At 38.4% G+C, this 21,212-nt stretch overlaps 1 protein-coding gene across 6 annotated transcripts in view; it reads right to left on the reverse strand.

Moving 5' to 3' along the window:
• The window catches only part of LOC146002520 (uncharacterized), a 112,672-nt gene that overhangs the window by 64,355 nt on the left and 27,105 nt on the right, over positions 1-21,212 (reverse strand). For 2 of the 6 annotated variants that reach the window (XM_083140422.1, XM_083140418.1), the window contains exons 4-7: positions 20,079-20,956; positions 16,381-16,525; positions 12,145-13,239; positions 2,770-2,952 (exon numbers count right to left, since the gene is read on the reverse strand). In XM_083140422.1, the coding sequence (XP_082996548.1) occupies positions 2,770-2,952; positions 12,145-13,239; positions 16,381-16,525; positions 20,079-20,956 (2,301 nt within the window). The remainder of the gene's footprint in view (positions 1-2,769; positions 2,953-12,144; positions 13,240-16,380; positions 16,526-20,078; positions 20,957-21,212) is intronic. The other 4 variants (XM_083140420.1, XM_083140424.1, XM_083140419.1 and 1 more) reach the window with 4 other exon arrangements.

Genomic DNA, 21,212 nt, shown 5'->3' on the forward strand with positions numbered 1-21,212 from the left:
GAAAAATTGGTCAATGCATTTTTTTTGTGCCTTTCTTGCCTGCTTATGTTAAGTTTTTTTAGTGCCTACTGATCCTCATTCTAATCATGTGAGCAGGATAGTGCAAATAATATAGACACTGAAAAGTATCATATTGGGAGATGTAACAAATTAGTGCATATTAATTTGAAAATGCTGGGTCAGTAATTACGTTGCGAGAATCTTTAAATGTACAGGGTGTTCATAAAGTCCCGGTACCATTACAAAAAAACATAGCTTGGAAACGACATGCACTAGAACAATGCCGTTGATTGGAAAATGATGGCTTGTTTGTTTACTTTTGTTGCAGGTGTGATTGAACAAAATTAAAACACTACAAGATAAAGCATAATGCGTGCTGTGGTATGCTGAGTACAAATCACCAGTAACTGTTCAGCGAGAATTTCGCCGTCGATACGGAAGAGATCCTCTGTCCAAATCAAGCATTATGAGATGGCTGCAGAATTTCAGAGACACTGGTAGAGTTAAGGACTTGCCTCGCAGTGGAAGGCCAAGTGTATCTGATGAAACTGTCGACAAAATCCAAACTGCCTACAATTGTATTCCTTTATATTATTTAGTGTCGCTTTTCAGTCACATTTTGGTAATTGCAACAATAAGGATGAGTGGCGATGTCAACACAGCCCCCAGAAGTCAATTCGACAAGCCTCAGAGGAATTAACAACCATCCATAAAGTACTGCATAAGAGACTACAGCTTCATGTGTACAAAGTGCAAATCACTCAGGCTTTGCAACCAAATGACCTACTCCCTGGCTTGGATTTCTTCTTCTGGGGGTATGTCAAAGATTGTGTTTACCGCACTCCTGTTCCAAATGTTGATACTCTTCGAAGAAGAATAACTGAGAGTATTCTAATTTTAACATTTTAACTGTTACTGGTAATATGCTAGGGCATGTATGGGCAGAAGTGGATTAAAGCCTTGATGTTCTGAGAGCAACTAGAGGGGTGCACATTGAGGTGTATGGCATAGAAACGTGGAGAGTTGTAGCTCATTTTGCAATCAACAGTATTATTCTATTGCATGTAATTTCCGAGCTATGTTTTTTGTAATTGTACTGGGACTTTATGAACACCCTGTATAATAACAAAAAGTTTTGTTGTCTTAAGCGTGGGGACTATTTCTAAAATAAAATATAATGACAGGCAAGGATGGGCTCGAGCTCCACAGGCCCATATAATTGATTGATTGGGCTTACTTTACTTGCTATGATGATATGATGAAATTGATGAAGCGGCACTCAAAGAGGAAACTTCCGCCCAGGCCAGGATTCAAGTCCAGGGTCCTCTGGGTTTTGTAGTGCAGTGTTCTAACCACTCTGTCGCAGAGTTGGAGACACTGCAGGGTGGCCACTCTAAGAACATGGTAAAATTCAAGTATAATTCCCAGTTTTCAAGGCGACCTTTCTAAAAATCCAAGGATATTGATTTTTTCGTTTTGGTTTTCAACCTTTCACCACCCACACAGATACCCAATATTAACAATATTGAGGGTCTGTATGATTCTAATGTATTCAAAATATTTTAATTCAATGCAAACCATAAATTTATATTTAAACATTTAATTTAAGAAGTGGAGTTTACATTTGCCATTTCACAGCCTCAGACTAGAAATACATCTACAAACTCAAGTCACCAATGTTACGGGAAATACTAATCTACAAAAAATTGTTAATTATACAAGAATTTCAAACTGAAATTTACCTAATGAACTTCACGATATCTTATCTTGCAATAATCTTGCATCTGTCAGATACAGTGTTCTGCTAAGGACACTAACAAAGTATAAACAAATTGAGGGAATTCTGTTTTATTTTCCACACAGCTTGTTTTACCCTACTCGATTAAAATAAAAGCTAAACTATGAAAATCTTGCCTTAATACATTTTTTTTAATATGTACAAATTGAATGGGATTTGGAATGAATAATAAAAGTTGCATTTTTCACATCTAGGGAGAAAAATGCATGCAGAAATCATGCATAATTCCCAGCCAAAAATTCACGAATAATTCCCAGAATTCAAGGAATTCCAGGTGGGTAGCCACCCTGCACTGGTGACATGACAAGCTGCACACATTGCCTGTCACTTACATCTCACCCTGACTGAACCATTTTCTCAAAATATTGCTTCGGCCTGTTCATCATCCGTTCAGTAAATGCTTTCTTAAAGACTGGAGGGTCGCTTCGGTGTGAAATCCCTGTGTTGAGTGTAATTTGTTGCCCACTGATTGTCAGTTTGATCTGAAAGCTTTCTATTCTCTGTCCCGGGAAACTGTGGAGCAAGGCTGTGCATATCGGCAGAGAAGGGGAGACTGCCAGTTGGCGGAGTGAAGCAGTGCACGCTTCTGCAAATGGCTGGTAGCCACACTCACTTTCCCTCTCACGAGTTCATTGGCCAAGCCCTCTCGAGTCACTACTTCAGCAGAGACTTGTCTTCGTTTGCTTGGTGCAGAGATTCCAGGAATAGAGTATAAGAACTCCTTAACCCTACCTCATACCATTACATGCTATCCACAATCAAAATTTACCCATAGTACAGTAACCATAACCATTAAAAATAAAACAACATGCACTTTACCTACAAGTTCTTGAAGTACAGAATTAAAATATACACCAAAGGAGAAATAAACATTACAAAAAAAATTAGAATAAAATAAGAAACAGCAGCATAGCACCACAACCAACCCCATGGCAAGCAAGTGGAGAAAGTATAAAAATGTTTGTGTATACCGGCAAAACTCTTACTATGGTTTGTACCAATCCTAGGTGTGGGCTCTGCTGTACTGTGGTCGCTTCACGCTGTACCTGGAACTGTTCCTGTTGTCCAGCAGGGGCCGCTATTTCCTCCCTCTGTGCTGGAGCCTGTGGTGGGACCTGGGCCAACTGTGGGGCAGCTATTTGCTGAGGCAGTTGCTGAAATTCCATGGGGGAAAAAATTTAAGTTCCACTTGTAAGAGCCAATCCAATAGAGATGACAATACAAAGTTGTTGCAACAAACAATGTACATTAATTCTTGCTTTTCAAAAGTTGAGTGTTTTAAGTATACATTGTGCTCAGATAAGCTAAAAGGGACATAATCTACAGTTTAAACGACTGTGCAAAGTAGTCACAGACACTTCTCTGTTGTTACGATCCCATTGATAGCAAGTGTTATCGTTATAACCCAGTAGTGTCGGCGACTGTACCTTCACTGACAATCGAATCTGGAACCTCTTGATTACAAAGCATCAGAATTGCCATTATATCATCAAGGGCAAACTCCCCCCCCTGCCCCCAATTTTTACAACTTTATCTCTTTGTAAGTTTGCAATGTGGTGGTAAACTAATGTGTACGAACATGCATATTTTGTCCCTGACAAAAAAAATGAGAGTACACACTGGAATGAATTTTTTAAAAGGTGGGAGGAACATTTTTACACCAAATTTTGTCACGAAATAATGCACAATGAACTCTTGAATATGGACTGGATTATGCAAAATTTCAAATGAATATTTTTGCTGTAAAAGGTGAAACATAAACAGGGAATAAAGTTATTTATCACTTAAGTGCTATAAGGGGAAGATTATGAATGGCTATCAGGATGGAAATTTTCCATTTGAGTAATGGTTTGCCAATCGAATTTGATATTTTAATCACCCCAATAACACTGAAATGGCATTTTGTACACTGAATTTGAAGTCAAAATTCAGTTCAATGCTGTACTAAAATTTTGATTATATATCGCAAATAAGTCTAATATGAAATAATAATATGACATGCTGTTATCATATTAGATATCCATGTTACAACTATGTCATAGTTTTATTCTAAAATGTTTTACATTCATTTATGCAAATGATGCAACAATACTAAATTAAGGTGAAGTGTGACAATTTTGCACCAGGCATGCATTTATTTAAATATCATCGGAATGGGCACTGCTACTAAAGGAAATCCACGCATAATTTGAGAGTATGAATTTCTCCCTATGTTGCAAGTGGACACTGTTTTTAAGTTAATTATTAAGCTAGATACAGTGTTTGAAAAATATGATGAATAAGTATTTATAGAATCCCATGTATTCCTTATGGGGAGACAACTTCAAATTCAAGTTACGGCTAAACAAATGGGAGTTTCGACTCTTTTTAGCACTAATATCATCTTCAATGGATCCTCTACCCGATCATTTTTTTCTTACCTGCCATCGGAAGTTTCATATCCCCAAGAAAACTAATAAAATAATTCGACTTTCAAGGAGCTAGATTTACGAAGGCTGGATAAAGTGGATAAAAAGCCTCCATGGTAATTTTAGTTGTGATCAGGGTGGGGGGGGGGGGGGGCGCCGCTATTACTGGTAACTTTGAAATGATGACAATCTATTCTTAGTTTTCACTGTGTAGATCTGACAGCATCGAAAATAAGGGAGTACCGGATAACAATATTGGCAGCTTCACCTCAGTAAGGCACTATATAAAGGTAGCTGGGGAGGTAAGAGGGGGTGGGAGGACGCAGCCAATATAACAATATCACGTGACGTGCAAAATGTATACGCATGGCAAAAGTTTGTGTACGTGGGCCGGATCTAGTGATGGCATGATAGTGGGGCAGGGAGCCGGTGCCACAGTTCACAGCCAAACCAGAGCGAATAGAAGGAGAAGTGTGCGCACTTCACGTAGTTCGTCCGTTCGTTCGTTCTCTCTCTCTCTCTCACTCTCTCTCACTCACTCACTCACTCACTCACTCACTCTCACTCTCTCACTCACTCACTCACTCACTCTCACTCTCTCACTCACTCACTCACACAGCAGATCACAAACCTTGCTAGTGGAATTTCATTAAATGAATCATGTCTTTCGGTACTGAAAAAAATGCCTACATTTCACCTTTCCACTGTAACCCAATTTACAACCCGGCACAAAACACGATGGCATCTTTGTTTCTCATTCATGTTCTTCTGTTGCGCGTGCTGGCAGAGGCAGCAAGCTACAGCTGAATGCGACACCAGCGCCATTAGTTCATTGGTCCGCCACCCGCTATGGGAAAGTCGCAGAGTGTGCCCACTTCTCCTTCTAGTGGCCAAACTAGTACACGAAAGAGCCAGATCTGGCCCCAAAAGAGCTAAGTTAGCAACAGTGCTCCCAGCTGCCTCAGAGAGAAGGACCTAGGGGAAATTGTCCCTCTCCCCCTTAAGTTAGTAAAAATTTAAACAAGTGGCCAGATAATGGTACAATATGTACTAACATAAAGTACACAGATTTCAGAGGAGTTTCAGTCAACATCGGAGTTTCAGTCAACATTGGAGTTTCAGTCAACATCAAAATGAACACTACAGCACAGATATCTTTTCAGCATATCTGAAATGAAAACTGTAAAACAGATTCAATATTTTCCATGCAACAGTTTAAAAAGCATGTACCTATAACTCAAGGTCCGTTGACCTGTGTTTGCCGCTTGCTTTGGAAGGTCCGTTCATAATGTGCCTCTTGAGCAAGCCGAGGTGGTTGTAAAACTGTGACGTCATACAAATGATAGATCGCTGTGGAAAGTTTAGTATCGGCTAGTTTTAGCAAGGGAAATGTGTTTCTGTGTTCTTTCCTTGCTCTTGTATTCGTGTATTTGCATGTATTTTTAGTAATTTTGTTGTGTTTTTCATATTGTAGTGTGAGTGATAATAATAATGTCTAACTGTGCTGTAAGCACATGTCGAAACTATCTCAGGAAAACAAAAAAAAATTGATATTGTTTACCATAAATTTATTCCTGACGAGAAGTTCCGACAATTTTGGGAGAGCAAATGTTATTGAAAAGACAAATTTCAGGTTGCTAACTCAAGAATTTGTTCTTCACATTTTTCACCAGAATGTTACGAACGCGATTTAAAATCGGAATTATTAGGAACTACACATAAGAAAAGACTAAAGAAAGATGCCATTCCTACATTGTTACTTCGAATCACACATGTGCAGGTCAGTGACGACAACAGCGTTCATGCAAGATGTGCAAAGGCAAGATGTGCTAGGAAAAGGGTTCTCTCTCAGGTAAGTGAACAATTATTTGTGAACAGTAGCATGCCACCTCAAGAACAGAAGCCTTTATCTGTGATGTCATTCATTTGTTCAATAGAAAGTGAAAAAATAAAAAACACAAAACAACTGGAAGTGCTTCGTGGGGAAAATGAAAATCTAAAGACAGATATAAATAATTGTCATGAGGAAATCAAAAACCTTAAAATCAATTTGCAAAAATGGCAAGCAAGGTATAAGAATTACTTACGTGAAATATCGAAGATTTCACACATCCGCATTGCACAATTTAATAGTTCAATCCTATTAATTTCGAAGATCCACTGTCTTCATTCACAAAAGGGTACGGCGTTTGAAGCGGAGATGCATTGCATTGCACTGCATTGTTTGTTCCCGGGCAGCAGTGACGCGGTACCATCTCCGCTTCAAACGCCGTACCCTTTGTGAATGAAGACAGTGGATCTTCGAAATTACAAGGGTCGTTCAAGGTTGACTGGGACTTTTATTTCTGCAGAGGAAATAGGTAGCAGAAGAAACACCAAACTATGTCAGTTTTTCAAAGTATTCTCCGTGTGCGCCGAGGCACAGTTGCCATCGTTCTGGCAGCTCCCGAATTCCTTTGGCGTAGAAAGAACTTGGTTGTTGTCGTAGCCACTGGAGGACATCGCTCCGCAGTGCTTCGTCTGTCGTGAATTTCTTCCCTCCCAGATGGTCTTTAAGGGGTGCAAACAAATGATAATCACTGGGGGCTAAATCCGGACTGTAGGGGGGATGGGGCAGAACTTCCCAGCACATGTCGGCCAGAGTTGTTGTTGTCACATTGGCCGTGTGAGGGCGGGCATTGTCATGGAGAAGAATGACATTTCCAGACAACATCCCAGGTCTTTTCTTGCGAATGGACTTTCGTACAGCACCACTCAACAATGTGGAGTAATACTGGGCATTAATCGTGCTCCCTTTGTCCAGAAAATCCACATGGATAACGCCCTTCATGTCCCAGAAGACACTTCCCATGATCTTTCCAGCGGACGGCTGCGTTTTGCTTTTCTTGGGGGGGGGGGGACCTTTATGCCGCCACTCCATGCTGCATCTTTTGGTCTCTGGGGTTGAATTGTGCAACCATGTTTCATCACACGTGATGATGGATTGCAACAATTCATCATCTTCTGCTCGAAACCGATTCAGAAGCTGTTCACAGACCGTCCTGCGTGTCCACTTCTGATCGAATGTCAGCTGGCGGGGAACCCACCTTGCACAGATTTCGCGGAAGCGTAAGTGATCGTGAATGATTGTCTCAACACTCCCGACACTGATATTCACCTCGGCAGCAATATCCCGCACTGTTACTCGCCAGTTCTCAAGAATCATTTGCTCAACATGTGCGATATTCACTGGTGTGACTGCAGTCGGGCAAATGTGTCCATGCGCTTCATTTGTCACCAGCTCCCGTCCTTCGCGAAACTGCTCACACCATTCGTACACTCTTGTTCGCGACATCGTTTGTTCACCAAACTGTGCTTGCAATCGTCTGAAAATCTCAGCTGGTTTCACTTTCTCCTTCACGAGAAATTTGATTACACACCGCTCCTCCACAGCCACAGACACACTGCTTGCCGCCATGTTCGCTGCAACTGCTGCGCATGCGCGAAATACGTCATGCTGGGCGCTAGTTACTCGCGAAGGAATACATTACGTCACCCGCACGTTTCATCATGATCCGGCTATTCATCGATTTTTTACGTACGAAAATCCTGGTCAACCTTGAACGACCCTTGTAATAGGATTGAACTATTAAATTGTGCAATGCGGAAGTGTGAAATCTTCGATATTTCACTTAAGTAATTTTAAACCACGTTTACCGCAACCATCATGAAAGGTATAAGAAGGTATTGCAGTCAAAAGTGGCTTTAAAAAAAGTATAAACTATCATGAACAAAAAAGTGAGACAAATTTTGAGCAAAACCTTTACTCCAGGGCAAACCAACATGGTAATTAAGAGGAAAAGAAAGCAGAGGTGGAAACAGAAAGATATAATTCCTGCATTAACACAATGGGCAATCAGTGAACGATTGTATACCCACATGAGTTCAGAGGTCGGAATTCCATTATGCAGCATTGCAACACTTCGTCGCTGGGCGCAGAAATTGAGACTCCCACCGGGAATTCTTGCACCCGTTTTGAATATTATGAAACAGCAGGGACAGTGTTTGACTGAAGTGGAAAACTGAGTGTCCTGTTGTTTGATGAAATGAATGTTAACAGACGGGTGTGCTACGACAGTGAAAATGACAAGAGTTTTGGGTCCCCATAGGTATGTTCAGTTTGCAATGCTTCGAGGATTGACAGGTGAATGGAAACAACCAGTATACTACAACTTTGATACGGCTATGACCAAGGCTTTGTTGTTTGACATTATATCAATGGTTGGGGTAGCTGGGTATAAAATAGTCGCTATAGTTTCGGATCTAGGTGGAAGTAATAGAAAACTGTGGAACGATCTTAGTGTCAATTGTGAGCAGCCGTTTCTTTCAGTTCCATTGTCAGGTGAGAAAATTTGGGTTTTTGCAGATTTGCCACACTTAATAATATTATTGAGGAATCATTTTATCGATAATGGGATCCAGTGGAATGAAACTGTCATGAAGAAAAATATCATAGAAAGGATACTCAAAATGGATTCTTCCGAACTCAGGCTTGCTCCAAAGTTAAATTAAATGCACATATCAGTGCAACAGAACAACAGACATAGGGTTGCGCCAGCAATGGAAATTTTCTCCAGGCACACTGCTGCTCTTATTGAGTATGTCTTCCCAGAGAATGAAGTTGAGGCAATTTTTTTCCATCTCACTAACAATTTTATTGACGTCATGAATTCAGGTGTGCCACTGAATTCTAGCAATAAAATCAAATGTAGCTTTGGCATACATTATGACAAACAAATGGAAGTGCTTAGTGAAATGGAGAAAGCAATATCAGAGGCAAGAGTTATGGAAAAATGCAATCTTCTTCCATTCCAACAAGGATTTCTTGTCTCCATCTGCAGCTAAGAGGATTATACCACGATTTAAAATCAAAAGGTTTGAAATACATTCTTACCAGAAAGCTCAACCAAGATGCTCTGGAGAACATTTTCTCTCAATTTCGCGGAATGAGGAATTTTTACAACAATCTGCTACCGGTAGAAGTGAAGCATAGGTTGCGCTTATTGATACTAGGTTGATGCCTGCCTCACCTGGCGAGTGCTCCTGTGGAAGATGCTGGGAGACCACAATGTTTGCTTCATTGTTTGATGGTCTCGTCGATTCTCAAACAACTGACCAAAGACAAGAAGTGACCTTTACGTCATCATCTGTAGACCTACCAGATGAAAACAGTGACATGCTTTACTTGATGAGAAATGAAGAAAAGGAGGCTCTGCGGTATGTTGCGAGCTATATCACAAGAAAATGTAGGAATGTCGAAGCTGGAGAAATTTGTGCATCAAATTCATCGGGTGGAGAATGGATAGAAACTTTGTCAAGAGGTGGCCTTGTGTCTCCTTATCGTTGGATGCAAGTTATAAAAGAGTGTGAGGGAATATTCCGGCAGTTCCACGGAAAAAACAATAAATCGGGGAGCAAAAATAATAAGCAGTCTGTTGGAAATTCTGAAAAATTGGTTTCCCCATAAAGATCCCAATATGCTCAAGTTGTTTTGTAGAGCAAGAACATTTTTCCGAGTTTGATATCTGAACCACAGGACCCAAGAAATAAAAAGGAGAAATGCCATGAAACAAAAACAATGGACCCAGAGCTGCTTTCCTTCCAGTTCTTTCCAGCACTAGCCGTGTGTAAGTTTATGTGTTTACATACTTATAATTCTTCTATACACCATTACTTTCATGTATTCTGTGTAAGTTGTTTTGCGATGCTCTTCAGTATGAGTTTTTCCTCTTAAAAACAAGAGCGTTGCATGCTTTACAGTCCTGAAAATAGCCGACATGCAGAGAGTATCACTCTGATGACATCACAGAAACCCTGCCGAAGTTGTAAACACGGCGACTGACAACAAGGCCTGTTATGACCAGACCGTCTAGAGTGGGGGAAAGTGGGCTTCGACGGACCTTGTCTAGAATTTATGCTCGCTACAAAGCCTTTATTATTAGACTAATGTAAGAAGTAATATTAGAAATTGCAAGTCATATATTGGATTTTGTTTGTGAAAAAGTAGGAAAAGCATATTTAAGGTGAAAATTTGGTAGTATTTTCTCTTTACTTAAATGATACATTTTGCTTTGTTTCTCACATTTCCAGTTTTCAGAAACAAACGAACAACGGGAGGTATGTACAAGAAAAATAATTATTTTACTCACTGATGGTTTATTTTGGAAATCTCCTTGGGGTTAAGGACGTAATTTTATGTCAAGGGAATGGGAATGCCCTTTTTTTTTTTTTTCAGACCGAAGGTGGGTTGCCATTTACACTTACGTACACTGACAATTTATTGATAGTTTTTACAAGATTGTTTCAGATAAACTAGTATTTAGTGTAGTACCTACCTTCAGTACAATAGTAGACTGAATTTGTTTCCTATTTATCTACTACATTCCAAATCGAACAGGTGTGTGCATGTTCATTTTTTTTTAATCCATGTCTGAGCTTCTTTGTGTACAAAAATAAATATTGAAGCATTTCCATGTAAAAGTGGAACATTCATCATGCTTTTTGTAATAAAAGGATGTTTTTTAAATAAAGTTTATTGCATTAAGATCAATTTTCACAATATTTAATATATATGGTTCAGATGAACAGTGCTTATTGTGCTACTGTTGGCAATTTCTGAAGAAATTTTTTGAAAAAGAAAAAGGGGGCAAGGATCTTATCTTCCATTTGTACCTGTGTGTTGAGTTGGCAAAAAAAAACGTTCATTTGTAATTGTTTTTGTATTTTTATAAAAAATAATTCAGAAAACAAGATCACAGATTGTGTTGCTATTGTTGGTGTTCCTGCAAGAAGGCTATATGGTCACCTGTTTCAAGGTTGTTTTTATTATTATTTCTTGAGTGTTTTTCACTGTGTATGTCGACAACACTTCTCCTATCTCCGGAAACTTTTTTTTTTTTAAGGCCCCACCTTAATCCACACATGCAGGAATCAAGCAAATGCATGCATTTTCATAGATGAAACAATAATTATAATAATAATTTGATATTTCATGTCAACATTGTAATATTAACAAAGACAATAGCCATGGAACATACCTCTTTTCGTTATTCAATTTTCAGATCAACCTTATCCTTCCACAGGCCTTCAAAGGTCAGAAGCAAGATATGATAAAAAAGTTGTTTAATAATTTTTAACCTCCTATCATGTGTTGCTTATAACCTTTCCATCACTGAAAAAGAATCATGATCGATCTGAAAATTTGGGTAACTGAAAGAAGGTGCACGTTATCCTATTACTAGAGGCATGCATATTTTGTTTTTCACGATAAGACGAAATGTGAAATAACACATTGTAATGTTAATTTTTCATGTTTCTGAAAGGTGAGGGGTGCATTTTCCTACCCTGTTTTGTCACGAAATAATGCGAAATGAACTACAAAATGTGAAATAAGACTCTTAAACGTGAAATTTAAAGTTTATTTACCAACGTGACACTTTATGAAGTCAGAATTATCCTGTGAGTTAAGCAATTCATGGAAAATTGACTAATTCTGCTGCAAATATTTGTGAAGCAAAAATGGACCCCTTTATACATGAATAAACTTAATATTGTGGTAATGACATAAATGTGATATTAGAAGGGATATGTTTATTTTGTGTAGTAATTTAAGATTATATTCACAATTTTAAAACCAAAATGTCATTTTATATACTGCTTTTTAACCACTATAACAGCAAAATTTTATTATATTTACCACTTTTGAATCCGAATTGAATTTTTTGAATTTTGCATTTTTATTTACCAAAAATATGTGCCTCTACCTATAACTTCTAAGTTAATTTTATAATAATAGTAAATTCCTGTGAAGAAAATAATCATGCTTCGAAACCCAAACGGCTGCCCATAGGAAGAAGTTTCTACTGTCGCATTCCATTAAAAATATTAACAAACATGTACCTTTTTAACATTTACCTGTCCTGCGTACTGTACAGACTGGATCCGGGCAGCCACAACCTGCTGCTGTTGCTGCTGCTGCTTCTGTTGCAGCTGAGCTTGCTGTTGCTGAACTGCTTCTCGCTGTAGCTGAAGCTGTTGCATGCGCTGCAGCTGTTGCCTCTGAATTAACTGTGCAAGTTGTTGTTGTTGTTGTTGTTGTTGTTGTTGTTGTTGTTGCTGCTGTTGCTGTTGTTGCTGCTGCTGCTGTTGGCCATCTGATGTCCAAGGTTGTGCAATCTCACGCTGTGGACTTTGAGGAGGAATCATCTGTTGCCTTATCGGGCTCTGCGGAACAACCTGTGCTTGTCTCTGCGGGCTCTGCAACAGGATTTGCTGCTGTTGCTGCGGCTGCTGTTGGGGAATTACTGTTCCTTGTGTCAGAACCTGTTGCTGAATTGTTCTCACGCCATCCCTAGACTGCCATATCTGAGGCTGGCCTTGTCCCGGTTGCGGTATTTGCTGTTGTCGTATCACCGTAACCTGCTGCTGTTGTAATGGGATTTGACGCGTGATCCCAGGTGGCAAACCAGGTGTCTGCGGCTGAGCTAAGCGCTGTTGTGCCTGAAGCTGACGTTGCAAAAGCTGTTGCCTGATCTGTTCCTCGCGCTGTTTCCGGATCTTTTGCAGAACGAGTTGCCGCTGTTGCGGATCCATTTGCTGTAGCTGTTGGTGGGTCTGTGGATCGAGCTGGATCAAGTGTCGTTGCAGCTGCAACTGTGGTGGTTGCTGTGGTTGTGGTTGTGGCTGCTGCTGCTGTTGTTGCTGTTGTTGTTGTTGCTGTTGTTGCCATGTCAACTGTCGCTGTTGTATCTGATGTGTCGGTTGTGCCAACTGCTGTGGTTGGGGCTGTGGCTGTTGTGGCTGCTGTTGTTCCTGTAACTGCTGTTGCAGTTGTCTCTGCTGTTGTAGTTGAAGATGTCGCTGTTGCTGCTGTTGCCAAGTGATAGTTTGCTGTTGAATTGGTTTGCCTCCTTCCCTTTGAACGCTAACAGAATACTGTGTAATTTGCTGGACCTGTGGTTGTCCTTCTTGCACAAATTGTTTTGGAGCTTGAACCTGAAAGTATACATACACTATAAGCACAAGTAATTTTATCTTAACAGCGAAAATCTACATTTTAACCATATAGTGTACTACTCACTACAAATAAACCATAAAACACTCATTGAAATATATTAATAATTATTAACACTTTTAGTACCTATGAATTAACATGTTATTATCATAAAAATATACAAGGACCCTTGTCTAGATGTGTACCTTTTAAACATTGCCAAAATTTCAAATCCAAAGGTAAAAAGACAGAAGGTGATGTACAAGTAGCTTTATTGATAAACAAATGCAAGAACAAGGAAGTAAATACATTTCAAATGATGCCAGCAGCCATTCCCACAATTGAAGAAGAAGACAGCTCCATCTAAGACAATCTCAGCAAATAGACAATCAATAACACTGCCGGCTCTAATCTTCTGTCATCAAATATTATTTACTTTTATTCAATATTAACCTTGTTTCAATCCATGTGTATTTAATTGTCTCCCTTCCCTGAAGAACTTAGGTGGGTTTGAGAAGTTGATAACATTGAAAAGGTATGTATCTAGACATGCACTTTAATATGTATTCTGTCAAAATAAAAGTAGGAAAAGAAATTAATTTGCAGACTTAATTCTATTATACCTGTACCTATAGTTACTGTAAAAAAATCAACTAAAATTTAACATTCTGAATATTCTAAACTAACCCATCAATATATGAGAACAGCTGCATCTGTGACATCTAATGATTACAAAATTTAAATTTTTACTGTTAATAATTGGAAGTCTTACAAACTCGATCTGATAGGACATAATAATAGGGTGTCATTTAAAAAAATACAAGAAAGATACATTGTCCCCTTTCTCTTTCATGCGAAATATTCATATCAAACTACAACATATGAATCCTAAACACCTGCCGTGATTTTACATTTTTGAACAGGATGAAAATTAGTCTCAAATTACTACCAAACCTGGTCAATGCTAGTAATACAAGAAAAGTAAACATTTTCAAAATATATTAGGGCTGTGTTGATACCACTTTGAACTGATACCTGTATCAATGCCATTACTCTTACTGATTCTCACTGATGCCAATGCTTGAAAAAATATGACAATTTAAAGTTCATCAAAATAAGGAAAAATATCTGCATGTAAGTATTCCATTACAATTACGAGTACATGCATCAAGCTACCAAGAGTTTTGCTATAAAGTATTCAAGAATTGCATTAGAATTAGAGATGGGATAGATTAATCGGTACTCTATCGGTATCGGCCAATATAGGCATATTTGTGCATCAGTTTTCCGGTAAAATTACCAATTATTTTACCGATTCGATATATTGATAAATATCTTATAATTTAGTGCAAAATTGTGCCATTTTGGTGTAATTTTTATGGATAATCTCCATGCCCTACATTCTAAAAGAGTAAATGTCTAAATATGCAACATCATTTGCATTACAGTCACCTGGAAACACATTATTAAGGAGATTATTAATGAACCATTCTGGTTCCTCAAGGATCATTTGGAATTCTATATCAGATCGATAGAATATCGGTTATGGATATCGGTAAATTTTATATTGGTACTTTATCGGTATCGGCCAAAATTTCATATCGGCCCATCCCTAATGAGAATATTAAAATACATGTTACTTATTCAAAAAATCCAGTTTTTCACACAATACTGGTGGCAACCTTGAGTTTTGCTTAATTTCCAGGATACTTGGATTCTGCAAGTGTGTCGCATAGCATTTTTGGCACTCAGTGAAAGACCAAAATGTTGGTAAAATATTAGCTGGTATCAGTAAATAAATTCCAATAGATACTTCCCAATACCATTAACGCTGATATTGGCCAATAGTGATACATCAGCATTAGTAACAGCTCAGCCCTAAAATATATGCAAGGTCTGTCAATAATGTAATGAGATTGGCAGCACTGCATCCCATCTGAAAATGTTGCGGATTCACCCATCAAGAGAACACTAGATCAACATCTCATTGACCATTGGTTCAAGTTGCAAGTACCAATAGTTATTGTTAGTGTGGTTTCTCACGAAGCGGTTGTTCGTTGTGTGTCACGGAAATGGAAGAGCACAATTCCATCTTGTTTGAAGTGCAGATATTCCACTGACACGTTTGAAAAAATGAAACAGGTCTATGGGGGAGCATCCTTTGTCTACATCGTAAGCGTTCAAGTGGCTGAACGTATTTTTGGAAGCTCATTAATCTGTTAGAACACGAACCCCACATTCGAAGATCCTCAATCGATGTCAATGTGGGAAGAGTGCAAACTCATCCATTGTCTGACCATCGACAGACTGTAAGAATGATAGATGATGAGTTGAATTGGACCATACTACAGTCCATCAGATATTAAACCAGGAATTGGGCATTGCCAATACTTGGATGCTTCACCATGACAATGCTCCTTGTAATACGGTGATCTCTGTGAATGAATTTTTGGCTAAAAAGTGCATTCTGTGGTTGCTCAGTCTTCCTATTTCCCTGATACGAGTCCCTGTGGCATTTTACTGTTCCCCAAATTGAAGATCCACATCAAATGATGCTATCTTTTGGGATATTGGACAACATTGTTAAAGCTGTGACCAATGAACTAAAGGTTATTCCAAATACAAACTTCCAGTGCTGCTACGAAGAGTGGGAGAGAGGGGGCAAAGTCTCCTCCTGTCTGTGGCCTCCCAAGGTAACTATTTTGGAGGAGATAAAGTTGATTTGTAGTTTGAACATATACAAGGGGTTATGTTGAAAAAGTCTCGTTACTTTATTGACAGACCTTGTAAATACAGTTTTCACTTTTCCAGATTAGATAAGAAATGTAAGTAGAGCAAGCAGTATTAAATGTAAAAATAATACAATAAATGTGTAACTTCTATGTTCAACTGATCATGTATAAGAAAGATACAAATCAGATAGTTATGACAAGTAACATGTGTTCAGTATTTCTTTCATACCTATCATGCAGATCTATTTTATTTTATTATAACATTGCACATTCTATTAACCTATCTATTTTACCTTACATGCAACTACCACTTTCAAATGAACTAACAGGGAATCTAAAAGAAATGCCCAACATACCTTACGTCCCAGTTGCTGTTAGTATTGTAGCTTAGAATATAAAGTAACTACTTACTTTGACCGTTACTTGTGACGAACTCACCATGCCCTGAGAGACAGGAGCGTGGACTTGTCGCCACTGCGTACCCGGTTGTTGCTGTGCAGGAACCCCTTGGATGACCCTTTGACCGACCTGAAGCTGTTGTTGACCAAGAAGAGCCCTAGAAATATAACCCAGGTTTATATGTAGTAAGTTATGAAATACCACTTCTGTATGCAGATGATTTAATAACATCAACCAAACAGGAACTACAACATACACTAATAGAATGGGCCAGCTCATTCATTACAAGATAGAGAAATGATAGTGAACCCAAAGAAGAGTAAAGTAATGCATATATCAAAGCATGGAAATGAAGAGAGATTGGAAATAAATTGGCAAGGAGAACAGCTAGAACAAGTGAACAGATATGAATATTTGGGAACAATAATAACAGTCAATGCAAAAGTAGGAAAATAAATAAATAACAGAGCTCTAAAAACAAACAAAGTATATTACCAAATAAGTATTGCAATACAGTAAAAGAACTGCATATCCCGGAACCTCTATAAGAAGGAAACCTGTAAATACGGGAAAAAAAAGTCCCCAGAACGGACCGATTTTATACCTGAAAATGACCTGCTTAAGGTGGAAACCTCCTTAACGTGGAAAACGGAACACCATTTAAAGACCAACGAGATGTTTTTATTCTCAGTAAGATGGAAATTTCTTCCTCTATTTTTTTCGCTCGCAAGAAAACAATGAAATACTGTAAGTGGAACACGCCTCTGTTGCCACTCGCTTATTGGTAACATTGTCGATATGAAAGAATGTGCTACAATACTCATAGCTCATAGCTGTTATGATTCAGTTTCTTTCTTTCATCTCTTACCCTCTTTCTCCACCTTTCTTTGTCTATTTCTCCTCTGTTCTTTCGTCATCTTTCTATTTTTCTTGTTCTCTTTGTTTCATTCTTTTTTCTTCACTTTTATCTCAATCTATCTTCACCTCTCTTATTCCATCTTTCAATCTTTCTCTTTTCTTCTATGTACATCACGCTACAATGCCAGGGGTCCCGGGTTCGAATCCTGGCATGAGCATGGATGTTTGCGAGTGTCCATTTTACTTCGCTTTTTGTGCCACTTTTGGCTAATTTGCGAAGATGGGGATGAGTGATGATATGATGAAATTGATGAATGTATCACATTTTTATTCATGTACGTACATGCATTAGTACTCTACATTATAAGTAATGCGAAATGTAAATCTGTCTTTCCATTATTTCCTGCAGCGCTCAATACTGTATTTAAAGTCAACCCTGTATAAGAAGGAAAACTGTTAAGATGGAAAATTTTGCTCGGAACCATCATGTTCCGGGATAGACAAGTTTTATTGTAGTAGGAAGAAAGGAGGTACAAGAAAATACCAAACTAAGTTAATTTGTATAAGTAAGTAACTATAAATACACCAACCGACCGAGCCAGATTCAGGAAACGGCGAAAGATGATGATGAATTACAGCAACAATGCTCTACGTCAGAAAGTTTAACTCTCCAAAATAAGCTTAAAAGTAGATTAACAGCAACAGAGATGTAATACCTCAGAAGAGTCGTAGGTAAAAACAAATGAGATAGAATCAGGGAAACTAAAATTTGGGAACAGCTTTAAGTAGAATCAATTGAAGAGATACTAGAGAGAAGAACACTAGGCTGGTATGGTCATGTCATGAGAATGGGAGAAGAAAGAAAACCGAAACAAGTGATGGAAGCGAGACCAGAAAAAAGGAGAGGAAGACCTCGGATAGAATGGGAACAATACCAGTCAGAGAAGGTTACTTAAAGAGGGAAGCCACTATTGAAAGTTAAGAGAATTGCACAAGATAGGAAGAATTTTAGCAAATGGCACAAGGACCCCGACGCCTAACAGCACGAAGGGGAAGAAGGAAGGAAGTTATGAAATACATTTATTTACGATGTGCATCTCAAAATGAATGTCCGAAAGAATGGAATGTTGAGAAGTGGTCATAACAGTCTAGTAATTACACAGTCACCTGTTATAGCTTTGGATTAAAAGTTTGTCAAAGTTTGCATGAGAACACTTTAAGCTAAGATAGGCTGTTCAGGTTAGACCTACAGTTTAAAGTGAGATCTGAACAACCTTACAATGTGCCTTGTCTAGTCATCAGAGCTGGAACACTTTGATTAATCATTCAGTGGATGGCACCTGCAGGAATGATAATGATTTTGGTAACAGTAACATTAACCCTTAAATGCTGAACGCAATTTTACTTATGTAGGTGCCAATGTTGAGTGCATTTTCAGTGGAAAATTTTAACTTACTCCAAGGTTTTAAATAAAAATATATATCTTGGAAACTACAAATACTAGTTACAATTTTAGCTTGTTTTATTCAGTACAGATTAGACTATAAGCCTACAGTCGCAAAAATAATATATATATATAGAAGTAGAAGTAGAAGAAGAAGAAAGTAAAAAAAACTATTCTTTCATGAAATTTGAACTTTGTCAGTACCTCATGTCGGCAACCTGCATATTGCCTGAAATGTGCTTCATTGTTATAGCAAGAACTGAACAATTGCTGCTGCTTATTTTGGAGAGAGAAAAAATATTTTCTTATGTAGGAGCCATGCTTGTTTTTGGTGCATAAATTAAAACCAGCCCATCTCCCCAAAACATAGCCAGAATCAAATTAAACTTTGCTAATTACTAACGAGATACTTCAAGGCTCAAGTAGCACTCAAAATATGTATCTCTGAACATCACCTGAGTCACAGTATGTTCCAAAAGTAAAAAAAAAACGTTCCATGTGACATACCAAGATCTTCTTCAGGAATTCAATTTAGAAACTCTTATGACTGTAGAAAACTTCTTACGTCACGTGCTGGCAACATATTTGTTAAAACACTAAAATAACTTTTCCTCGACCAGCCCTGAAGATGACTCTGTGAAGGATTCGAAAGTTTGGAAGAACTCCTAAGTGTTTTTTATCGTGCTGTTTGGGTGTTATTTTAGTGTTTCGAAACTCTTAGTAATACGCGAAAATTGTTAGATCAATTGTTCTTGTACAAAACAGTAAACAGCATATTATATAAGAGTTTATTTCTTGGGACAACTTCAGTTTAATATAAGAAAGAGTAAATTAAGTTTTAGAAATATTTTCATCCCCTAATTCCAGAAACCCAAAAATTTAAGAGCTGCCCGATTAATAAAATTTGTGATATGTATAATGAAATTATGATTAATAATCATTCCATAGATTTTTCAATGCCATTCTTGACTTACAAGAAAACAGAGTCAATTCTGAAAGTACAAATATGTGATCATTAATACATAACAACAGTATTTATACTCAAAATTATATGATTATTATTTTTTCTTTATTTTAATTATAAACTGTTCTGTATGTCTATACTTATGTAATGAATACAATTTGTGACTGGATTACATAATTATCTATTGTAATTGAATTTGTATTGTAATTCTGTAATTTTGTAATTACTACTCATTATTATTATTATTATTATGTACACCTTCTGTCCTTGGAGAATATACCTCTGTTCAAGGTAATGATAAATAAATAAATATGTCACATCCCTGCATTAACGACTTCATCAAAATGTGACATATGTCACATCTGCAGTTTAAGGGTTAATGAAATTCCACATTTTTGCTTTTCATTCATCTAAACAAGCAAGCAGACAAAAATCTGGGCTTACCTGGAAGTAACAACTGGAGTGACACCTGGTGGTAAACCCTGAACCTGTTGCTGGCCACCCGATACAACGGATGTAACAACTCTTTGTAACTGTGGCTGCCCTTGAACTTGGAAGTGCTGTTGTTGCTGTTGCTGTAGCTGCTTCTGCTGCTGTAGCTGCTGTTGCTGCTGAATCTGCTGCAGTTGTAGGGTCCGTTGCTGTTGTTGCTGTTGAGTGAGTTGCTGCTGCTGAGGCTGAGAGAGCTGTTGCTGCTGGACCTGTTGAGACAGCTGCTGCTGTTGCACCTGCTGCACAAGTTGCTGTTGCTGTGCTTGTTGGGAAAGCTGTTGGTTTTGGTGAGCTAGTTGCTGCTGCTGCTGCTGTTGTTGGGTCTGTAAAGATATCTGCTGCTGCTGTTGTGCTTGCTGAGAAAGCTGTTGCTGTTGAACCTGGTGGGAAAGTTGCTGTTGCTGGGAGAGTTGTTGCTGTTGTTGCAACTGTGCTTGCTGCACATGCTGTGGCATATGCTGTTGCTGTTGAGGCTGTTGCTGTTGTTGGCTCGGTTGATTCCAAGGCATTCGCTGCTTCAGCTGTTCCAATAACTGTCTATTGGATATAGGCGGCTGGCCAATAGTTGGCTCGATGTTGGACTGTGCACCTCCCTGCTCCGGAGGTGGAGCAAATCCTGTGATCTGGGCAGTTGACAAATAAGAAGAAAGCATTTCGTCATCACTTGTCCTTGGAGGCGGTGTTGGAGATCTCAGCTTTGGCATGATTAGTAGGCGTGGATGGTACAGACTTTCCTCGCACCGGCTACCTCCTCGAATGCTATCTATTACCCAGTCTGGAGTAACCAGCCTAATTCGATTCTCATGTTGCATAGCACAGTCGTATTTCGCCTGTGGAGGGGAGAAAATGCAAAATAAAACAACAATAAAGGTATGTTTCTTATGTAGTAACAAAAAATCTTCAAGTCTACATTTAATCTTGGTAAATGAAAATTTTCATCAAGAGCAAGTTTTTTTGTTTTCTTTTGTTTTGTTGTAAGTTCACTTTATGCACAGAAAGGCTAATGAGGACTGGGCCTACAGTTTAAAGTGGGATCCAAACCACTATATGTTTCCACTGAGTGTCGAACCTGGAACCTCTTGATTG

Source organism: Lepisma saccharinum, chromosome 18 (genome assembly GCF_977018435.1).
Source record: "Lepisma saccharinum chromosome 18, izLepSacc3.1, whole genome shotgun sequence".
NCBI lineage: Eukaryota > Metazoa > Arthropoda > Insecta > Zygentoma > Lepismatidae > Lepisma > Lepisma saccharinum.